At 37.9% G+C, this 19,605-nt stretch overlaps 1 protein-coding gene across 1 annotated transcript; it reads left to right on the top strand.

Annotated features, from left to right (window-relative positions):
* Positions 1–85: 85 nt before the first annotated feature.
* Positions 86–1,101, top strand: LOC147493972 (uncharacterized). Its single transcript, XM_086567997.1, has 2 exons — positions 86–285; positions 387–1,101. The coding sequence occupies exons 1-2, from the start codon at positions 86–88 to the stop codon at positions 1,099–1,101; spliced, it is 915 nt and encodes a 304-aa protein (XP_086424123.1).
* Positions 1,102–19,605: the final 18,504 nt, after the last annotated feature.

Below are 19,605 nucleotides of genomic sequence, written 5' to 3'. Positions count from 1 at the left end.
AGCCCCAACTTTACACAGTCAATCGAGCCAACACATCATGGTAAAGTCCTAGAATGGGTTGATTACTATCATTCATGCAAGTTCAATGTATGTGAGACGGAGACATTTATGGGCGGAGTTGAGTAGTCTAAACTCTTCGTCTAGAGCATGGCTTATGATAGGCGACTTCAATGCTTATCTTAGTCCAACAGAAAAGAAAGGTGAAAGAACTCCCCGGTCTGTAGCAATGACGGACTTCAGAGATATGGTAAATTCAAATCAGCTGATGGAGGCTCCTCACTCTGGGTTCGAATTCACTTGGTGGAATAAATAGATGGGAGTGGACAAGGTTGTGGGGAAGCTGGACAGAGCTTTTGTAAACACTGAATGGAATCTTTTGCACCCAGGTTGGAGGTACAGGGTGCGCTGAGTAAGCTGTGCTCTGATCACTCACCCCTTGTTGGCTGGACAATCACAATCCTAAGGCCCAGGAATGTACCCTTCAAATTCTTCAAGATGTGGACTACTGACCCAAGCTTAAAGGATCTGGTGCTTCAGAGTTGGTCAGAGCCCATAGAAGGACACTCAGTTTTCGTGCTCACCCAAAAGCTTAAGCGTTTGAAAGGTGCTTTGAAGTGCTGGAATCGAAATATCTTTGGGAACTTGGGCACAAAAGTTAGAGAGGAATCTGAGGTTCTGGAGACTATGCAAAAAGAGTTGGAGAGGAATTTCACTGATGCTCTGGCCACTGATCTGATTAACCAGGAAAACAAAGTCGAGGGCTTGCTAGAGCAAGAAGAATCCTTTTGGAGGCAGAAGTCCAAGGTAAAATGGGACAATGATCTGGATAAAAGTACTAAGTTCTTCCACGCCTTAGCTGATATGAACATAAATAAATCTTACATTTCCGAACTCAAAAACACAGAGGGGGTGATTCTCTCTGATCAAAAGGAGATTGGGGATTTCATGGTGCGACAGTTTTCTAAGAAACTGAAAAAAGTCGAGCTGCCAACGGATGACGACCTTATCAAGTTGTTGCCAAGGTCTGTGACAGACGAGGATAATGTGAGCTTGACTTGGTTACCCTCTCTGGGGGAAATAAAGAAGGCAGTTTTGATTTGAACCCAGATAGCTCTCCTGGGCTGGATGGTTTCACAGGTCACTTCTTTCAGACTTTCTGGGATGTAGTGGGGTTGGACATGGCCAGGGCGGTACAATATTTTTTCATCAGAAGTCGCATTCCGCGAAGCTTTAATGCAAACTTCTTGGTAATGATCCCAAAAGAAAAGGGCGCGAATAAGCTGGATAAATTTAGACAGATATGTTTGGCAAACTTCGGGTTCAAGGTCATTACAAAAATCTTGGCTTCAAGGCTAAATACTCTCGCTCAGAGGATCGTCACAAAAGAACAATATGGGTTCATTGCTAATCGGAACTCTTCTCAAGCTGTGGGGTTGGCTTCTGAGCTCGTCAATGAGCTGCATGTCAGGAGACGAAGTGGAAATATAGGCATCAAGCTGGATATTTCGCAGACCTTTGATACTCTGGATTGGAAATTTCTTTGGGCAGTTATGCAGAGAATGGGGTTTGATGAGAAACTGATAGGGTGGATTCAGGGAGCTGTAACAAATAATACCATTTCGATTCTTTTGAATGGAGGTCTGATTGGTTGTTTCACAGCGGAGAGAGGGCTTAGGCAAGGAGACCCACTTTCGCCGATACTTTTTGCCTTCGCTGAGGATTGTCTGAGTAAGGGGCTGGAATGGCTTTGCATGAACAGGAAAATTCAGAGAATGGTGATACAAAGTAATTACTCCAGCCCTACACATCTTATGTTCACTGATGATATATTTATCTTATGTAATGCAAGAAGGAGGCAGCTCATGAATCTCATGGAGCTTCTAGACTCCTATCAGTTGGCTTCGGGGCAGCTAATAAGCAAAGCTAAATGCAAGATTTTCTTGAGTCCAATGGCACATAGAAGGAAGCAGGACATTGAGGATATCATGGGCATAAAAGAGGGTTTCCTACTGGAAAGATATTTGGTGTTCCCTTAACTGTGGGCAGGGTTACAAGAGCAACATTAGCACCTATGGTCGACAAGATCAGGAAAAGGGCAGCCGGTTGGGTGGGAAAGATGCTATCCTTCAAGGGTTGAGTGGTTCTGGCTAAGCAGGTTCTCAATAGCATACCGGTACATAATATGGCTATTTACAAATGGCCAGTGTCGGTGGTTAAAGAATGCGAGGGTATTATCAAAAATTTCATTTGGAGTGGCAGCCCAACGGAGAGGAAATTCATCACAGTAAAATGGCAAAAGGTTTCTCGGCCAGAGGAAGAGGGTGGACTGGGCCTCCGTAAGCTCAGAGATATAAACCTATCGATGCTCATGAAACTTGCCTGGAGTTTATTGAACGACACTTCGGATTGGTCAGAGTTCATGAATGGAAAATACAGGAACAAATCGGGGGGTTGGTTGATAAGAGCCCAAAACTGTAGTTTTAACCCTTTAATAATCATACTTTTAGACCAATTATGTGAGTAATAATTAAGAGTTAACACTGATTACATGTTTTTATGCATTTCAGGCTTCAAAGTCCATTATGTGCAGAAATGTGCCACTTTAGTGAGATAAAGGAGCAAAGGTCGGTTACTAAGGTGTTCCGTGATTAAAGGCCAAGATTCAAGAAGATAAAACCTTTCTAAAGCCCGGTCAAAAGCTGAAAAGTCGACGCCCGTAAACAAAGACACAAGTCGTGAGAACTTCCGAAGGCCGTATCTTTGGACTCAGACCTCGGAATGGGGCCTACCTTATGTCAAAACGACCGGCTCGGAAAGAGCTTTCCAATGGTTCAAGCCTTGATCCAATCAGAGAAGCAGAAGTGGATGAAACGTCTGTTGAAGCCAACTGCAGCTGAAGAGGCCTTTTTAGACTGAAAGAATTGGGTTTTGGGCCTGATTCTCTGGCCCAAAACATGGCTCCAAGCCCATGCACGATTTTTGGATCTGAAAGTATAAAAACAAAAAGCTTAGCTCTTTGTTAATGGTAGATAGTTAGACCTAGATTAAAGATTAGATTAGTAGCCTCCATTAATTAATTCTAGATCTAGTTTTCCTTAGATTTAATTAGTTTAATTTAATTAGTTTCATATCTTGTTTTTATTTAATTCCTTGAATGATTGTTCGTCATTTAATTAGATAAATAAAATAGTTATTATTATTCAATTTCGATTTTTGTCATTTGCATTTATAGATCTAGTTTAAATTCTTGTTCTTATTTCATTCTTAGTTAATTAATTAGATTTCAATTATTGTTTAATTTAGATTAGTAAAGTTAGAATTTTGATATGATGTGTAGCTATAATTCAATGGGAAATGATGGGTTGATGATTCGAGGCTAAAACCTCCATTAGAGGGGTTGATGAAGCTTTGATGAAAACTTAGTGGTATAGTGTAGAAGCATTGTAGAATCTATTCCACTCTAGAAGGTCGTGATTCGCCATGAGAATGGGTGGACAACCTCACATGCTAGTTAGTATTTGGTAGAAATGTCATGAACACTAGGGATTAGAACTCGAAATTCTTGCCGTAAGAACGTAAGAATCGAGATACAAGAACCTATGCTAGGTTATCAAGTTGGATTCGAGGTGGATTCAATTCCCCTCTAATCCTTTATCTAGATTAAAAAACAATCATATTTCCATAGCATTCGTAGTTTCAATTCAAATATATTGTTTTTCATATTGCATCGTAGTATAATTCCCCTTCGTAAAGCTCTCATTAGACTTAAGACCGACTAATTAGATTAGAGAACATTCCATGCTAGAGAACTAGGAGTGGAACAAATTTGTTACTCCACTCTATTTCGATAGAATTGAGAGTAGAAATCTTTGATAAAATATAGCATCATAAGATAGTTTTAGTTTACTTACGTTTTGAGTTCATCGTTCATTTCGTAGGTAGACTATATCAAAATTTACCTTTTATCAAATGGCGCCGCTGCCATCTTAGTTTCACTTTAGCATTGTTTTCATAGTATAATTAGTCATTTTTAAGTCCCATTAAACCCACCCACCCTTGTTTGATTCATACTGTGGTTGTCCGTTTCAGCGTTGAAAAGTTCCACAAAAATATATATGGAGCGACCACCTTCTATCCGGCGCTGCTGCCCAAACGCTGGAACCTTGAGCGACCAGCCCCATACCGAGCGACCAGCTAAGTTCTTGGAACACGGAGCGACGACGCATCAAAAGCGAAAAGCGCAGCCTAAGCTGAAATTTGCGGATTTCCACGGGTTTGTTTTAAATTTCGATTTTTCAACTTTTTCAGTGTTCTAACTTGTTATTTACACTGAACACGCGTAAACAAGGCGCTATTCATAAAGCGAAGCAAGGACCTTGTCAGGTATTCCTTTCTTGACACCTCGCGATCTCCGGTTAGAGGTTTCTACTAGTATATCGAAATTGTTTGGAGTGTTGCATGTTTAGTTAAGTTCGACTTAGTCTTGCATGAGATTAAGGTCTGGTCGAAGAAAAACAACTAACGTAATTACACGGCAACGTCAACAAACAAGTCTATCTAGTTTCCCACCCACTACACCTCTAGTTGCTATTTCACACATAACACCTGATATTATGGCTGAAGAAAGAGAGACTCCTCTCTCTGACTTTTATAAAGCCTTGAGCGATAGCCCTAAATCTTGCATCGTTCTAGCAGACTCAGTGGGGGATTTCCGCATCCCCCCAAATATATTTAATTTGTTACCCGTTTTTCATGGTTTAGACCATGAAAAACCTTATCGGCTACATCGTGGATTGAACAAGTCCTTATAACATTCCACCATCCTACGGTTGGTGCGGAACAAATTAAATTGAGGGTATTCCCTTTCACCTTAGTTGATAAGGCGTCTTGGTTAACTGCCCAAGCGCTAATTCTGTGGACTCGTGGGCCAAACTTGTTCAAATTGTTTATGGAACATTTTACCCACCCCTAAAGACGGATGAAATGCTTTCCAAGATTCACTTCTTTTCGGCAGAATCCTCATGAATCATTTTCGAGGCTTTGAATCGTTTCACCGATCTCCTTATAGAGTGTCCACACCATCACCTAGCAAAAGACACGTTAGTTCGTGCCTTTTTCAAAGGACTTCTACACCACCATAAAGAAGTCCTAGACATAATGAATGGGGGTAGTTTCCTAAGTAAAGGAGCCTCAGAGGCATATAAATTTTTGGAAGATCAGACTAAGCGTAATAATAATTGGGGGTAGTGACGATTACTCTCGCTCCGCTAGTTCTTCTTCAACAGTTAAGGCTACCAGTATGTTTGAGGTTAAATTAGATCCTGAGCTTAAAACTCTAATTGAATCCCTCACTAAAAAGGTAGAGGCCATTTCTGTACAACAAAAGCCTATCCCCGTCATGAATGTAAATTCAAATCCATGTAGTTTACATTGGAGTCCCCGAAAGCATCCCGACTCCAATCGTCCTATAGCCCATGAACATTCTTGTTCCATTAATAGTGAACCTAACGCCCCTTGGAGACAAAATCCCAACTTCGGTTGGAGAAATAACCAACAAGTCACACCTACATGGTACAATAATCAATATGTTAGGCCAACGCACAATTATAACCAAGCTCCACCACAACAAGGACAAGATCAGGGTAATTATAATAATTATAACAACCAAGTGCAACCTCGACAAAGTCAAGCACAAGGTCAATGTAGTTATAATAATTATAATGCTAATAGAGGTATCGTTCCGGTAAATAATAACTATCATAATCCGCCCATAAATAATCAACGCGAGATAGTTCCAGTCACACCATCCGTGACTACTACACTCACACAACCGGATCGTCTTGACACCTTCATACAAGTGAGCCAACAACTTTTCCAAACCATGGCTCAATCTAACCAACACATTCTACAATCCGTTAATAATTTAAACCAACAGTTAGACCAAGAGAAAGCCCAACCAAAAGGTGTGTTTCGGGCCGTTTATACCCAACCCTAGAACAGCAAACACAGCCTTTGAGGTAAACGGTAATACTAGTACGAAAACTACAACCGTAGGTGAGCTAAATGCCATCACCACTCTCCGTTCTGGAAGAGTGGTTGATAACAAAGTAACTATGCCTATAGTTACCCCATCAGTACTCCCTACACCGGATGTCGAACTAGATACGAAATAGAAACTGAAGAACCTACCACCGTAGAAGTACCCGGTTAAACCACAACCTAAGAAACGAAGCCAAGGTTACACATCAAGTCGAGCCATACGCTAAATATAGAGCTTAAACCACCGTTCCCTCGAAATTAGCCATGCTAACCGGGGATACTAACTTTGAGGAGATTAGGAACGTTTTCAAAAATCTAACGATAAACCTTCCTTTTCTCCGAAGCTATAAAAAGCTACCTAACCACGCTAAGTTTCTTAAGGAGTTGTGCACTACTAGGCGTAAGACCAACATACCTAAAGATGCCTTTCTAACTGAGCGGTTCCCCCAACTTTATCACGAAAATAATGGAATTGTTAAATACAAGGACCCCGGTCGATCCATCGCATAATGCACCTTAGGAGATTCTCACACGACGACCGCATTTACTAGACACGGGGGCTAGTGTTAACTTACTCCCGTTTTATTTGTATAAACAAATAGGTCTAGAGGAGATGCAACCTACTAAAATGATATTGCAATTAGCTGATCGGTCTATTAAGTATCCTAAGGGTGTGGTTGAAAACGTGCTGGTTAAAGTCCAAAATTTTACTACCCACCGACTTCGTTATCCTCGACACAGAAGTCACTAACGACTCTGTACCTATCATTTTAGGGCGTCCCTTCTTGGCTACTGCCAACGCACTTATAAACTGCCGCGATGGTTCGATGTCCTTATCCTTTGGCCATCTTTCTGTTGAGGTAAATGTTTTCAAAACGAGGACACAGTATCCCGATTTCTCTACAAATGGCGAGGTTAGCATGATCGAGAGCTTAGCTCAAGATTACTTCAAAAACATGTTTCCGGAGAAACAGATTAACAAATTCCTTTCCTTCGGAAATTCCGACTTTAACAATGACTCCCTAGTAGTAGACGAAATCGAAGAAGAATTCCTGCAACTCTTTTGCACTGCTTCTTTACCACTTCGCGAGTCCCCCCTTGCCAACAACCATTCATCCCTTGATGCTATGACGGAAGATGAATTTTTCAATCTCTATCCCAATGATCCTTTTGACCCACCTATTGAGGAATGTCTTGCATATATCAAGATTTCTGATGATATGGACTTGAGAGCTCTAGCTGAGAATCATTCACCTTCCATCACCAATATTTTCCACCCTCCACCTTTTCAAAGGAACCTCGAGTTTGCACTCGATCCTTTAGTTTCTCCTATGCTTCATGATTTTTAAATCCACCTAGTAAACAAATACTTCCCAAGGATAAACCACTTGACACCTTCATTTTCGGACTTGAGACAGGTCCCTAACTACACCATGAATGAGTTTTGTGCTAAACCCACATCCTCATTTTTTCCATGCTTTCCCTCTAAAACTTATCCCAATCCACCATATTTTCCACAACCATTCACTTTTCCACACTTATTCACTAGGACACCCTCTCGTTCAAAGATGAAACATAAGGTGCATGCGGTTATGTTATAGGTCTATCCGACTTAAGCTTTCATTCCACTAGGCTGCGTCAGTAGGAAATCTTGGTGCTTGATTGTGTTTGGATATGTTTTCTATGATATTTATTTATGGAACGATCCACAACTATTTTCGGTTGTTGATATATGATAAACTGCATATTCATACATATATTTAGATAAAGTCTCTCGAGTATCGACTATAAACAACTCAATTTTTGTGTTTGGTGCATTTCCTTTCATTTCCATATGTTGGTGAATGCACCATTCAGGTAACCGGCCCCTCCCTATGGAGTGTGTGGTTGTAAAATACCGAATCCTAAGTCCACGGTTCACATAATTCACGTTTTCCACTCTTGCATGTTTTCTTGGTTTTGAGTCATGTTTCTCTATGGTGTGAATTATGTCTTTATCGCTTATTGTTTTCCTTTATATTAAACCTAATTCATAAAAAGTAAAAAAGTTTAAAGCTATAAAAATAGTAATCTAGCAATTCTCGAATCGACCTTAAAAGACCCAAGTTTTCGTTACAATACCAACTTTACGGAGTATAGGCCAAACAAAAATTTCAAACTTAAAAAGAGTTTTCCAATTTTGTTTGGGGGTGGCGATTTTGGTATTCGTTTCAAATCTTGTTGCCACCCTAAGCCTGTCATGTTTACTCCAAAGTAGAGTTTGTGTTAGTTAGTACGCACTACCCGGTTTAATTGTGCTTCATATTATCATATCATCTTTACAATATTTACATTCACAGTCGCCAATTTTGCCACGCTTCTATGGTAAATTCTTTCCTTATCTCTTTACACTTTGAGGACAAACGCTCGATTGTTTGGGGTGAGATAGAAACATTGCAAAAATTAGACACTTTTAGGATGTAAATTACGCACTTTTATTTATAAAATGTTAAAAATTATAAAAATTAGTTAGTTACATAATTTAATTGTGCTATTGAATTGTTTTATGAACCCCTTCTCCCAAATTGTTTGGGGTGGTATAAAAACACGATGTAAATGTTAAGCACATATTAGGTTGTATATTACGTATTATTTGTCTTAAAAATAATAAAAATAAAAATAAAAAATAAAAATAAAAAGTTTATGCTATACACTTAGGAATATTGGTATTGTTTTTTTTTTTCTATGCTCTTAATAATCTAGAAGTCTCCAATGTAGCTTTTTGCATTAGAATAGTTTTAGAAACTTAGGTTAATATGTAGGTAATAATCTTTGCATCTATCTATAAATATATTACATGAGTATCTATGATTGTTTGGCAGTAAGTTTCTGAAATCTAAGCTAGAGTACTTATTCTACAAATCCTGTGAGAATATAGCCTAAAGCCTTATATGAGTGAAACATTTGAGAAATGACACAAGGGAGAAGTAAAATCCGGATAGAGAAATCACACGTCCACTTGCTTGACCACTATACCATGTCCTAAGAGAGAATTTAGGCCCTTTTTGGATCGATATAGCTAGAAATTCCGACCTAAGTATATTTTCCGCTAGTCGCCCCACTGAGCCTTTGATTAGCCCTTTCATAAACCACAAATCCTTTACCCTGTTACAAAACAAAACAAAATAAAAAAAAAAAAATTCAACCTACCCAATTTAGATAAGTCTGAGAATAGAATAAGGAAGAAAGAAGAAGAGAAAAACCTGTGTAAACAAAAGTTAGTTAATTGCTTCAAAAAATAAAGAAAAGAAGTTTCCATCCAAAAAAAAGAAAAATAAAAATAGAAATAAAATAAAAACTCCAAAAAAATAGAATAAAAGGAGTCAAAAGCCAAAGAAAAAGGAAAAAAAAAATATGGCTAAGGATGGAAACAAAGTGTAGAAGCAAAAGTAAATAACAAGGTTTTCTCTAGTTACATAATATGAAGACTCTATTATCTCAGACTTGTCCCTTTTGAATATCCATTTAGTTCCTTCTTAAACCATCTCCTAATCCCATGAACACCTAATAAAGACCTCTAGCTCAATTAGGAATAGGTTAGTGGGATAGTAAGTGGCAGATGTGTTTGATCAACTTCGGCTTCCTTGTGTGTCATTGAGATTGTAAGGTAAAGTGCCCACTTGCACACCTGGAGTAGCAAAAACTTGAGTGGAAAAATCGAGTGATTTTTGTCTTGACTTTTATGTGAGAACCTACTTAAGGGCTTATTCCAAAGTTTCAAAACGGACACATTCTTGCATTTCATAGCCTTACTCATTGTATATATGTTTATTATTCAGATGACTGATTATTATGCATATATTAGCTTAGGTTTCGACTTGATTACTCTATATGCATTGCTAGTGAGAGGTATTGTTAATTTAGAGCATGAATAAGGAAACAATAGTTTTATTTCTTAGTCGTTGTAGTATAGATGAAGTTTGTGAGTACCTTCACTAGAAAACTCTCACGAGACTATAACTCGTCCACTAGGGAATTACTAGTGGTTTAAGGCCTTGTTGCATATGGTCAATGCAATCGCACTCAGCGAAACGAGAGTAGATAGAACTCCATTTTTGGTCACTTATTCTAATTTCTCATCTTTGCTTGAGGACAAGCAAAATGCTATTTGGGGGTGGTTTGATAAGAGCCCAAAACTGTAGTTTTAACCCCTTAATAATCATACTTTTAGACCAATTATGTGAGTAATAATTAATAGTTAACACTGATTACGTGTTTTTATGCATTTCAGGCTTCAAAGTCCATTATGTGCAGAAATATGCCACTTTAGCGAGATAAAGGAGCAAATGTCGGTCACTAAGGAGTTTCGTGATTAAAGGCCAAGATTCAAGAAGATAAAGTCTTTCTAAAGCCCGGTCAAAAGCTGAAAAGTCGACGCGGCGTAAAAGCTTGACACAAGTCGTCGAGAACTTCCGAAGGCCGTATCTTTGGACTCAGACCTCGGAATGGGGCCTACCTTATGTCAAAACGACCGGCTCGGAAAGAGATTTCCAATGGTTCAAGCCTTGACCCAATCAGAGGAGCAGAAGTGGACGAAAAGTTTGTTGAAGCCAACTGCAGCTAAATAGGCCTTTTTAGACTGAAAGAATTGGGTTTTGGGCCTGATTCTCTGGCCCAAAACATGGCTCCAAGCCCATGCACGATTTTTGGATCTGAAAGTATAAAAACAAAAAGTTTAGCTCTTTCTTAATGGTAGATAGTTAGACCTAGATTAAAGATTAAATTAGTAGCCTCCATTAATTAATTCTAGATCTAGTTTTCCTTAGATTTAATTAGTCTAATTTAATTAGTTTCATATCTTGTTTTTATTTAATTCCTTGAATGATTGTTCGTCATTTAATTAGATAAATAAAATAGTTATTATTATTCAATTTTGATTTTTGTCATTTGCATTTATAGATCTAGTTTAAATTCTTGTTCTTATTTCATTCTTAGTTAATTAATTAGATTTCAATTATTGTTTAATTTAGATTAGTAAAGTTAGAATGTTGATATGATGTGTAGCTATAATTCAATGGGAAATGATGGGTTGATGATTCGAGGCTAAAACCTCCATTAGAGAGGTTGATGAAGCTTTGATGAAAACTTAGTGGTATAGTGTAGAAGCATTGTAGAATATATTCCACTCTAGAAGGTCGTGATTCGCCATGAGAATGGGTGGACGACCTCACATGCTAGTTAGTATTTGGTAGAAATGCCATGAACACTAGGGATTAGAACTCGAAATTCTTGCCGTAAGAACGTAAGAATCGAGATACAAGAACCTATGCTAGGTTATCAAGTTGGATTCGAGGTGGATTCAATTCCCCTCTAATCCTTTATCTAGATTCAAAAACAATCATATTTCCATAGCATTCATAGTTTAAATTCAAATATATTGCTTTTCATTTTGCATCGTAGTATAATTCCCCTTCGTAAAGCTCTCATTAGACTTAAGACTGACTAATTAGATTAGAGAACATTCCATGCTAGAGAACTAGGAGTGGAACGAATTTGTTATTCCACTCTATTTCGATAGAATTGAGAGTAGAAATCTTTGATAAAATATAGCATCATAAGATAGTTTTAGTTTACTTACGTTTTGAGTTCATCGTTCATTTCGTAGGTAGACTTATATCAAAATTTACCTTTTATCATTGGTCGAGCCATAAGAAATCTACAGTGTGGACCGGTCTACAATGGGCTCTCAGAGAGATGGATACGCATCAAGGGTGGATCATTGGAAAATTAGAGAACATAAGTTTATGGAGGGATAACTAGATAGGGGAGGTGATCATCGGAAACCATATCCAGGACAAAAGGCTTCTGCAGAAACTCAAAGCACCACTCAGTGCTTGCATTCAGGGGAATCAATGGAAGTTCGCGGACTCCCTGAAACAAATTCTTAATAGCCTTGGGGTGGATTTAAGTCAACTCCACTCGGGATCGACCACAGAGAAGACGAGGAAAGAGTATGGCCAATCCACCAATGGCTTGTTCTCGATAAGCTCAGCCATGAAGCAATAAGAGAGGGTCAATGGGCCGCTGTGGACCAAGTTTCTCTGGTCAGTTGAGGTGTTGCCAAGGACGCATGGGATAGGATGGAAAATACTTCATGGGGCCATGCATACAAACGAGAAACTAAGGGCGAGGAATTTTCAGTTGGCGTCTCGCTGCTGCATCTGTATAGAGGCTGAGGAAACGTAAGACCATCTTCTATTTGAATGTATGTTTGCACAAAGGTGCTGGGAGCTCATAGCAAAGAACATGCAGCACCACACAAAGATTGCAAATAGGGAGGATATGTTAATAAAGTGTCAAAATGAAAGCCCTCTCGTACAGGATCTATGGAGGGCAGCTGCAATCACTTGTTTGTTTGTTGTTTGGAGAAATAGAAATGGGGTCTTATATGGCAGCAAGAAGTCGAGCATAAGCTCTGTCATGTTTCAAGTTCGAGGAGTGGTCAAAAGAGAACATGCAGCACCACACAAAGATTGCAAATAGGGAGGATATGTTAATAAAGTGTCAAAATGAAAGCCCTCTCGTACAGGATCTATGGAGGGCGGCTGCAATCACTTGTTTGTTTGTTGTTTGGAGAAATAGAAATGGGGTCTTATATGGCAGCAAGAAGTCGAGCATAAGCTCTGTCATGTTTCAAGTTCGAGGAGTGGTCAAAAGAGCATATGACCGATCGAAGAAACACATGAACAATTCCACCGGAGACTTGGAAGTTCTGAAGGCCTGGAAGTTACCGACAAAGCTAAAGAGGGCTCCACGCATACTAGAATGCTATTGGGTAGCACCTCCCAGTACCATGATTAAAGTGAACGCTGATGGCTGTTCACGAGGTAATCCGGGAATTTCAGGTTGGGGCACGCTTCGGTGAGGCGATCTGCAAGGTTATTGGTGCATATATTGGAGGTCTGGGCATTGCCACTAACTTTATAGTGGAGAGTTTTGCGATAGTGGAGGGCATTTCAAAAGTGGTGGAATTGGGATGTAAACATATCTAGGTGGAATCCGACTCTGCTGCAGCTGTGAAATCTTTTCAAAATGATCAGGTACATTGGCAGATTCGAGCAGCTTGGGACAAAGTGAAAGGGCTCGCGGAATGGATCATTGTGACTAACACTTGGCGTGAGGTTAACTTTGGTGCGGACATTTGTTCCAAAGAAGCATCACACTTGGCAAAGGGAGAGAAGAAGTGGTGGGATGGCAGGCCTGCATTCGTGTATAGAATTGAGGATATGAACACCACGTACTATAGATTTGTAAGCTGAGCTTTGAGATAGTGATTGACTATCAATCATATCTATTCTTTGTACTTCGAAAATTTTCTTTTTAATACAATTACCCTTAGCAAAAAAATGTTTTATCATTGATTCCAAGATCTTGAGGATAATTGTCGTTAGTCGAGATTAGTGTGATCTAGAATTCCTAACAAGTGGTATCAGAGCTTTGGTTTATGAATCAAATTATTGAAGGAGTTAGAAGAAAAAGTAGTAATATAGTGGCGTGAGTTTAGTTTTATGAGTTTGAAGTTCATCCTAAATCTTAAGATGGGAGGAATGATTGATGAGTGAAAACAAGAACTTTTTAACTTTTCTTATTCATTTTTTTCTTCTATTTCTAATGAGTATGGAAAGATTAGTGTTTAAAGAGAGGAAAATATTGAAAACATGAACTTTGTAGGATTAAAACATGAAAGAATGAAGAGGAAAGGGGATGACTTTATCACCAAGTTACACTCATTAATGACTTCAATGAATGCAACTAGTGTTCTTGATATTGAATGACAAGAAATGTAGAGACAAGCTGATTGGAATGAAAAGATTGAAAATAACAAGTATTGAAAACAAGGATTTGAAACAAGTATTGAAATGAAATGAAAACAAGAAAACAAGATAGATTGAAATAAGGAAATAACAATACAAAAAAATAAAATGCAATAATGTAAATCTACCTAAGAAAGCATGATAAAATTGATCTTAATTTTTGGGTTGTCAAACTAAAAATTGGATAATACTTTCTCTCCCTACTTTTTGCTTTTATACTCCTACTTTTACAATGATTGATTTGCCATCATCCTCTACAATCAAGACACCTCACCCTTTTGCTTTTTACTTTTCTTTTATGCTTTTACTTTTGCTTTTTCGCTTTTTTCTTGAGCAAGCTATGTTTTGAGCAAGTTTTTTTTTGTGACAAGGCCATCCATCTCTAGTCTTCTGAGTTAAGGACATGACTTTTAGTATTCTGGGTTTGAGTTCTTGACCTTTGACCTTTGACTTTGACTTTTTTAGCACTTTTTCATAGCAGCTTGAGTCTTCATAAGAAGCGTTAATAAATGTCCTTTTGGCGCTAAAATGCATCTTTTTTGATAAGTGGTCTGAAATGGTTTGTAACCTGTAAAAGGCAGTAAAAACTATGAGTTGTCCGTTTATTATGCGAAAGAAGGGTTGTAATGCAATAATGTAAAGGTAATAAAACACACATTTAGGAGCTGATCAACCACCCCCAAATAGCATTTTGGTTGTCCTCAAGCAAAGATGAGAGAGAAAACTAAGATCACAAATGTGTGATTTATTATCCAAATCTCGTTTCGCGGGAGGCAATTGCATTGACCATATGCAACAAGGCCTTAAACCACTAGGAATTCCCTAATGGACGAGCTTAAGCCTCATGAGAGTTTTTCAGAGAAGGTACTCACAAACTTCCTCTATTTAGTACAAAGGGTCTTGTCTCCTTATTTATTCTCAGAAGTCTATACATCTCATTAGCGGGGAATAAGGGCAAGCTCTTTTGAACTTAGAATAATATATGTACAATAATTAAATTATCTAAAGATAAATACGCAAACATGAGCAATTAAATGCAAAAACATAGTCGTAACTTTTGGCTTTGTGACTCCATATGATTTTGATTTTTGGGAGTTCTAACTTTGCTTTTGTTTATTTTGATATCGACTTCTTTTGATTTAGAATTTTTGGGAGATTCAATTTTTTACTTCTTTGATTTTTTTGGAGTTTTGGTTTTTTATGGGTCTTTCTTTTCGAAGCAACTAACTGTTCTGTGTTTGTAGAAGGTATTCTCTTCTCTTTTTCTAATACTCATCTAATTCTCAACTCGTCAGTTGGGTAAGCTTTTTATTGTGTGTTGTAACGGGTAAGGGATTGTTGGCGAAGAATAAAAAGGCTTTTAGAAATTTGTGAAGGCTCAAAAGTGGTAACTAGAGGAAAAACTATATTTTCGGGTTTTTAACGTTTATTTGGCTATATTGATCCAAAAAGGGCATAAATTCTCTCCTAGGATATGGCGTGGTGATCAAACAAGTGGATGTGTGGTCTTAATTTCTATCCGGACATTCTTTGTGTCATCACTCAACAATCATTCAGATGAGGCTTTTGGCTAGATTATCACAGGATATGGAACTTAATTGTTCTAACCTTGATCTCGGAAACTCACTACTATATACAATTAAATGCTTATGCTTGTCATTCATGAAAAGATGCATAAACTATTGTACGTATATTAGTCTAAGTTCGAAGAACATATCCTTACTCTATTGCTATAATGAGACTTCTAAACTATTTATTCATCATGGAAAAAGGAAACAAGATTTTTAATACTAAGCAGAAAAATATTTTTGGTCTTTTTTTATTTATTTTTTTTTAAGAAAGGAAAAAATATACTAATATAACTAATATAAGAAGTGCCAAGTTTTTGCAAAATATTATTGTACCACCCCCAAATAGAAATATGTTTTATCCTTAAAGTATGAAGAGATAAGGAAAGAGATTACCATAGAAACATGAGCAAAAACGGTAATACACCTGTACTTTGTTCTTCGTGATGAAAATATACCACCCCCAAACAAGTTTGGAGCGTGGGTTGTTTGATATAGAATGAGAAATGCATGGGTTATTGTAATAGGGAGTTACATAATTATTCTACTATGAAATTTTTGGGTTTTTGTATTTTTAAAAACATATATAATGCAAAAGAAAAATGGAAATTTTGGCATGATGTATTTATATTACCTTTTACTCATATACCAAATTCCACATAAGAAACAATTAAAACAAGTAGATAAAATTAAAATTATACTAAACGTTATACACGTAAGTGCTGAAAGGAAAAACAAAACAAAACAAAACAAAATAAAATAAAACATCCAACTATACAGACACTAGGGAACTGCCTAGTCAGAATCCGTGTGTGATATCAAACGACAAGGCTGTCTCGAGCTACCCTCTCCTGGCTCTCGGCAGACTTTCTGAGATCTGTACTCAGGAATAATTGCATCTTGTAACTCGTTAAGAGTTTGAGTGACGCTATACTGAAAAACATCTTGGTCCTCTCTGGAAGCGCGTTGTTCGTCCTGTATGATGAGGACATGCTGGTGTAGGCATCGTTGACCCTCGTACATGAATGCAATCGCATCCAGCGGGCATGTGAACTGAGAAATTGCTCCAGGATCGAAGTAGTCGACCGAAGGTGGTGGCAGGATATCCTCAACTGCATGCTCTGCAGCACATTCTTCTATTGGCGACCATTCGAGCGCCACACAGTGACGGTATGCAGGTGTGACTATGGCAGTCCGGACTGTCATGTAGTCTGTAGGTTCTACTACTCCCCAAGCAAGAATAATCTTGGTAACAAGGACGGGCAGGGGAGCAGTACTTCGTCTACACTGTGTGAGCTGATCCAAAAAAAAAGTAACAATATAGAACCCGTTGTTTTGGGCTTGTAAGATCCAAAGAATGTGGAGAATCGACTTATCTATATTGGAAGGCTTCATCGTTCCCACCAAGTTGTGGGCTATCCATGTTGCTACTACCAGTTGGTTCTTCCTCAAAGAGCTTTGCTTCGTGCATGTAGAATCGGTGGAGTACTGCCCCTCGATAACCGTAGCAGTCATCAGGTCAAACACCAAACAATGGAACTCTTGACTTTCTGGAATCGCATGCCTTGCAGGAATACTCAAATCTCTTCCAACCAACGTTCTGTTGAACTCAAACATCCCCTCTCCTATCATAATGTATACGCTCCCCTCGTTATCGTGAGCTATGCCACAATAAAAAGATTGAATGAGAGAGGGAGAGTATCGGGTTGTAAAGTCTAGCATGAGAGGTTTCCAACCTCTTCTTAAGATATGTGCCTTGTAGAACTCATCATAAACGCCTACATCGAAGAGAGAGGAAAAGTTCATCTCGGGTACAATGGTTCGATCGGCAACCATGAGTGGAGGTTTTGTTAAATTGAAGGTTGGGTTGAAATGGGTGGGGGTGAAGATTTGCTGCAAGGTGATGGAAGGAAATTAAGTTTGGTGAAAATCAAGGGGCGGGCACGGGTTTGGTATGCGCGGTTGCGCCTGGTTTGGGTTTTTGTGGGCTGGATTTTGGGGAGAAAGAAGAAGTAGGTCGGACGGTCGCATGGTTGACTTTTATACCCTGTATAACCATCGAATGTTGGGTTTTTAGGGTTTTGAAAAATTTGGCCCAAGCCCAAATGAATATCCGAAATATCTAAGATGTTCTTTCCTATCTCATAACTCGTAAAACATGAATCCCCACTTCGTTACCTGTTGTAATTGGACAATCGGGCCGTCTAAGGGACCAACACAAAAAATCCTATCCAACGGTATATCACATGCTTCTATCTGAGGTCATATGACACAAAAGATGATGGAGAACGCCTTGAGGTGCGTAAATGACATAAGTTCAAACACAATGGAACTCTTAAAGAAATAGATTGTGTCAAACTGGAAAAACAAGCGTGTACGAATGGCGTGATTATACAAAAAGAATGTTATGAGGATAAATGAAGGAAAATCTTTATTTTGTATTTACAAACTGAACGATAAAGACTAATTAATATTTTTGGGAATGAATTTTTGAAAATGTAAAAAAAATGGGTTGTTTTAAGTCAGATTCCCAAGACTTGTTGAAGTTTTTGAAAACTTTGAGTCAATCCCAACCAGATGGTTGGATTAGTTTATTAAGCTGCACTAGGTGGGCAGGTGTATGACACGTGAAAACCTTGAAAACTGAATTTTCACTATGAGGTTGAAGACCGAGGCAAGTTGGTGTTTGACAGTTTGAGTACCGGCCTTCTCTCATATATAACGCGTCTCTTACGTGCGTATGAACTCTTACCCAAACTAGGAATGGTTTTTGGTATATGCGTCCATATCTTCAGTTGCAGTTCTCTAGGAAGTGCTTGTACACGATTATTTAAACTAATCCATCAAGTCTTGCTACGTTGAGGGTTTTGTTTTAAACATAAGACATTATATTTTTGAAAATTGTGAGAGTTTTGAAAAAGAGGTTGAGAAGGGGAAAAGATTTTAAGATTTAAAATTTTTAAAAGACAGGGAAATTTTTGAAACTTTGTACAAGTTTGAGTCTTTTAACGTCAGATTCTCGAGACAAATATAAAGAGGTGGAGGCAAATGATAGAATTAAACAGAGAATAATATCACTTTGGGTTAAATTTTTTGTTTAATTCACGTTTGGAAATGCCTCATTTATTTATTTATTTATATATTTTTTTAGTTGGGTTTCCTAAACAAAAGATATCTCTAACCATATAGAGGTTTTTACATGAAGATAAAATTATACGTGAATCCGGTATCATTTTGGTTACTCTGGAGCATATAATTTTCATTTTTATAACCTCTAGTTTTGAAAACTATTGAGACATGTTATAAGATAGTCGTACTCAAAAGCCGTGATTCTTAACTTTAATTTTAAAAAACAAACCATAATAAGTAATCTCAGGCAACTTTCGTGTCGGCTCTAGGGTGAACCCAATATAGACAGATAAAGTTGTGTAGTTGTGGTTAGTATTTCAAAGTTGTATTGAATGAGGTTCACCACAAATTGTTTGGAGCATGAATAATTGAGAGTTTTAGAAGGAAGGAAGGTAGGTTTCTTTTAGGACTTGTTTAGTTAACTCTAGTTGTATGAAGAACATTAGAAAAACTTGTTGAATGAAGGATTGAAAGCACAAACATTGAAAGGGAGAAATAACTTGAAGAAATAAAAAACAACTTTAAGGAAATAGCTTGATTGAAATGAAGAACAAAGAAATAAATAACTTGATTGAATTGAAGAATAAAAAGTAAAGAACTTGAATGTAAATGACTTGAAAAATAAAATCCTGCACTACTCCTACATGACACTAGAATAAGTCTAGGTGCATTCTCTCATCCTACTTTTGAGTTCTTATACCCCTACTTTTACAAAAGACTGATTTGCCTTCTCCCTCTACAATCAAGACACCTCACCAAGTTTGCTTTATGCTTTTCATTTTTGCTTTTTCTTTTGGCTTTTTGATTTCTCCTTGATCAAGCTAGGTTTTAGAGAAAGCCTTCTTTTGTGTCAAGGACATCTATCTCTGGTCTTTTAAGTTAAGGACTTGGCTTTTAGCTATCTAGTTTGGAGTCCTTGACCTTTAACTTTGACTTTGACTTTTTCAGCACTTTTTCATAGCAGCTTCGAGTCTTTATAATAAGCGTAAATAAGGCTCCTTTTGATGCTAAGACGC

This window comes from Coptis chinensis, chromosome 6, assembly GCF_015680905.1.
Source record: "Coptis chinensis isolate HL-2020 chromosome 6, ASM1568090v1, whole genome shotgun sequence".
Classification (NCBI taxonomy): Eukaryota; Viridiplantae; Streptophyta; class Magnoliopsida; order Ranunculales; family Ranunculaceae; genus Coptis; species Coptis chinensis.
Note: the sequence above shows the minus strand (reverse complement) of the source record. Positions and strands in the feature narration are given on the sequence as shown.

Coding starts and splice junctions, on each gene's coding strand:
- LOC147493972 (XM_086567997.1), top strand. CDS start 86: ATGTATGTGAGACGGAGACATTTATGGGCGGAGTTGAGTAGTCTAAAC. Junction 286..386: donor ATGGAGGCTCCTCACTCTGG/GTTCGAATTCAC, acceptor TTTTGCACCCAG/GTTGGAGGTACAGGGTGCGC.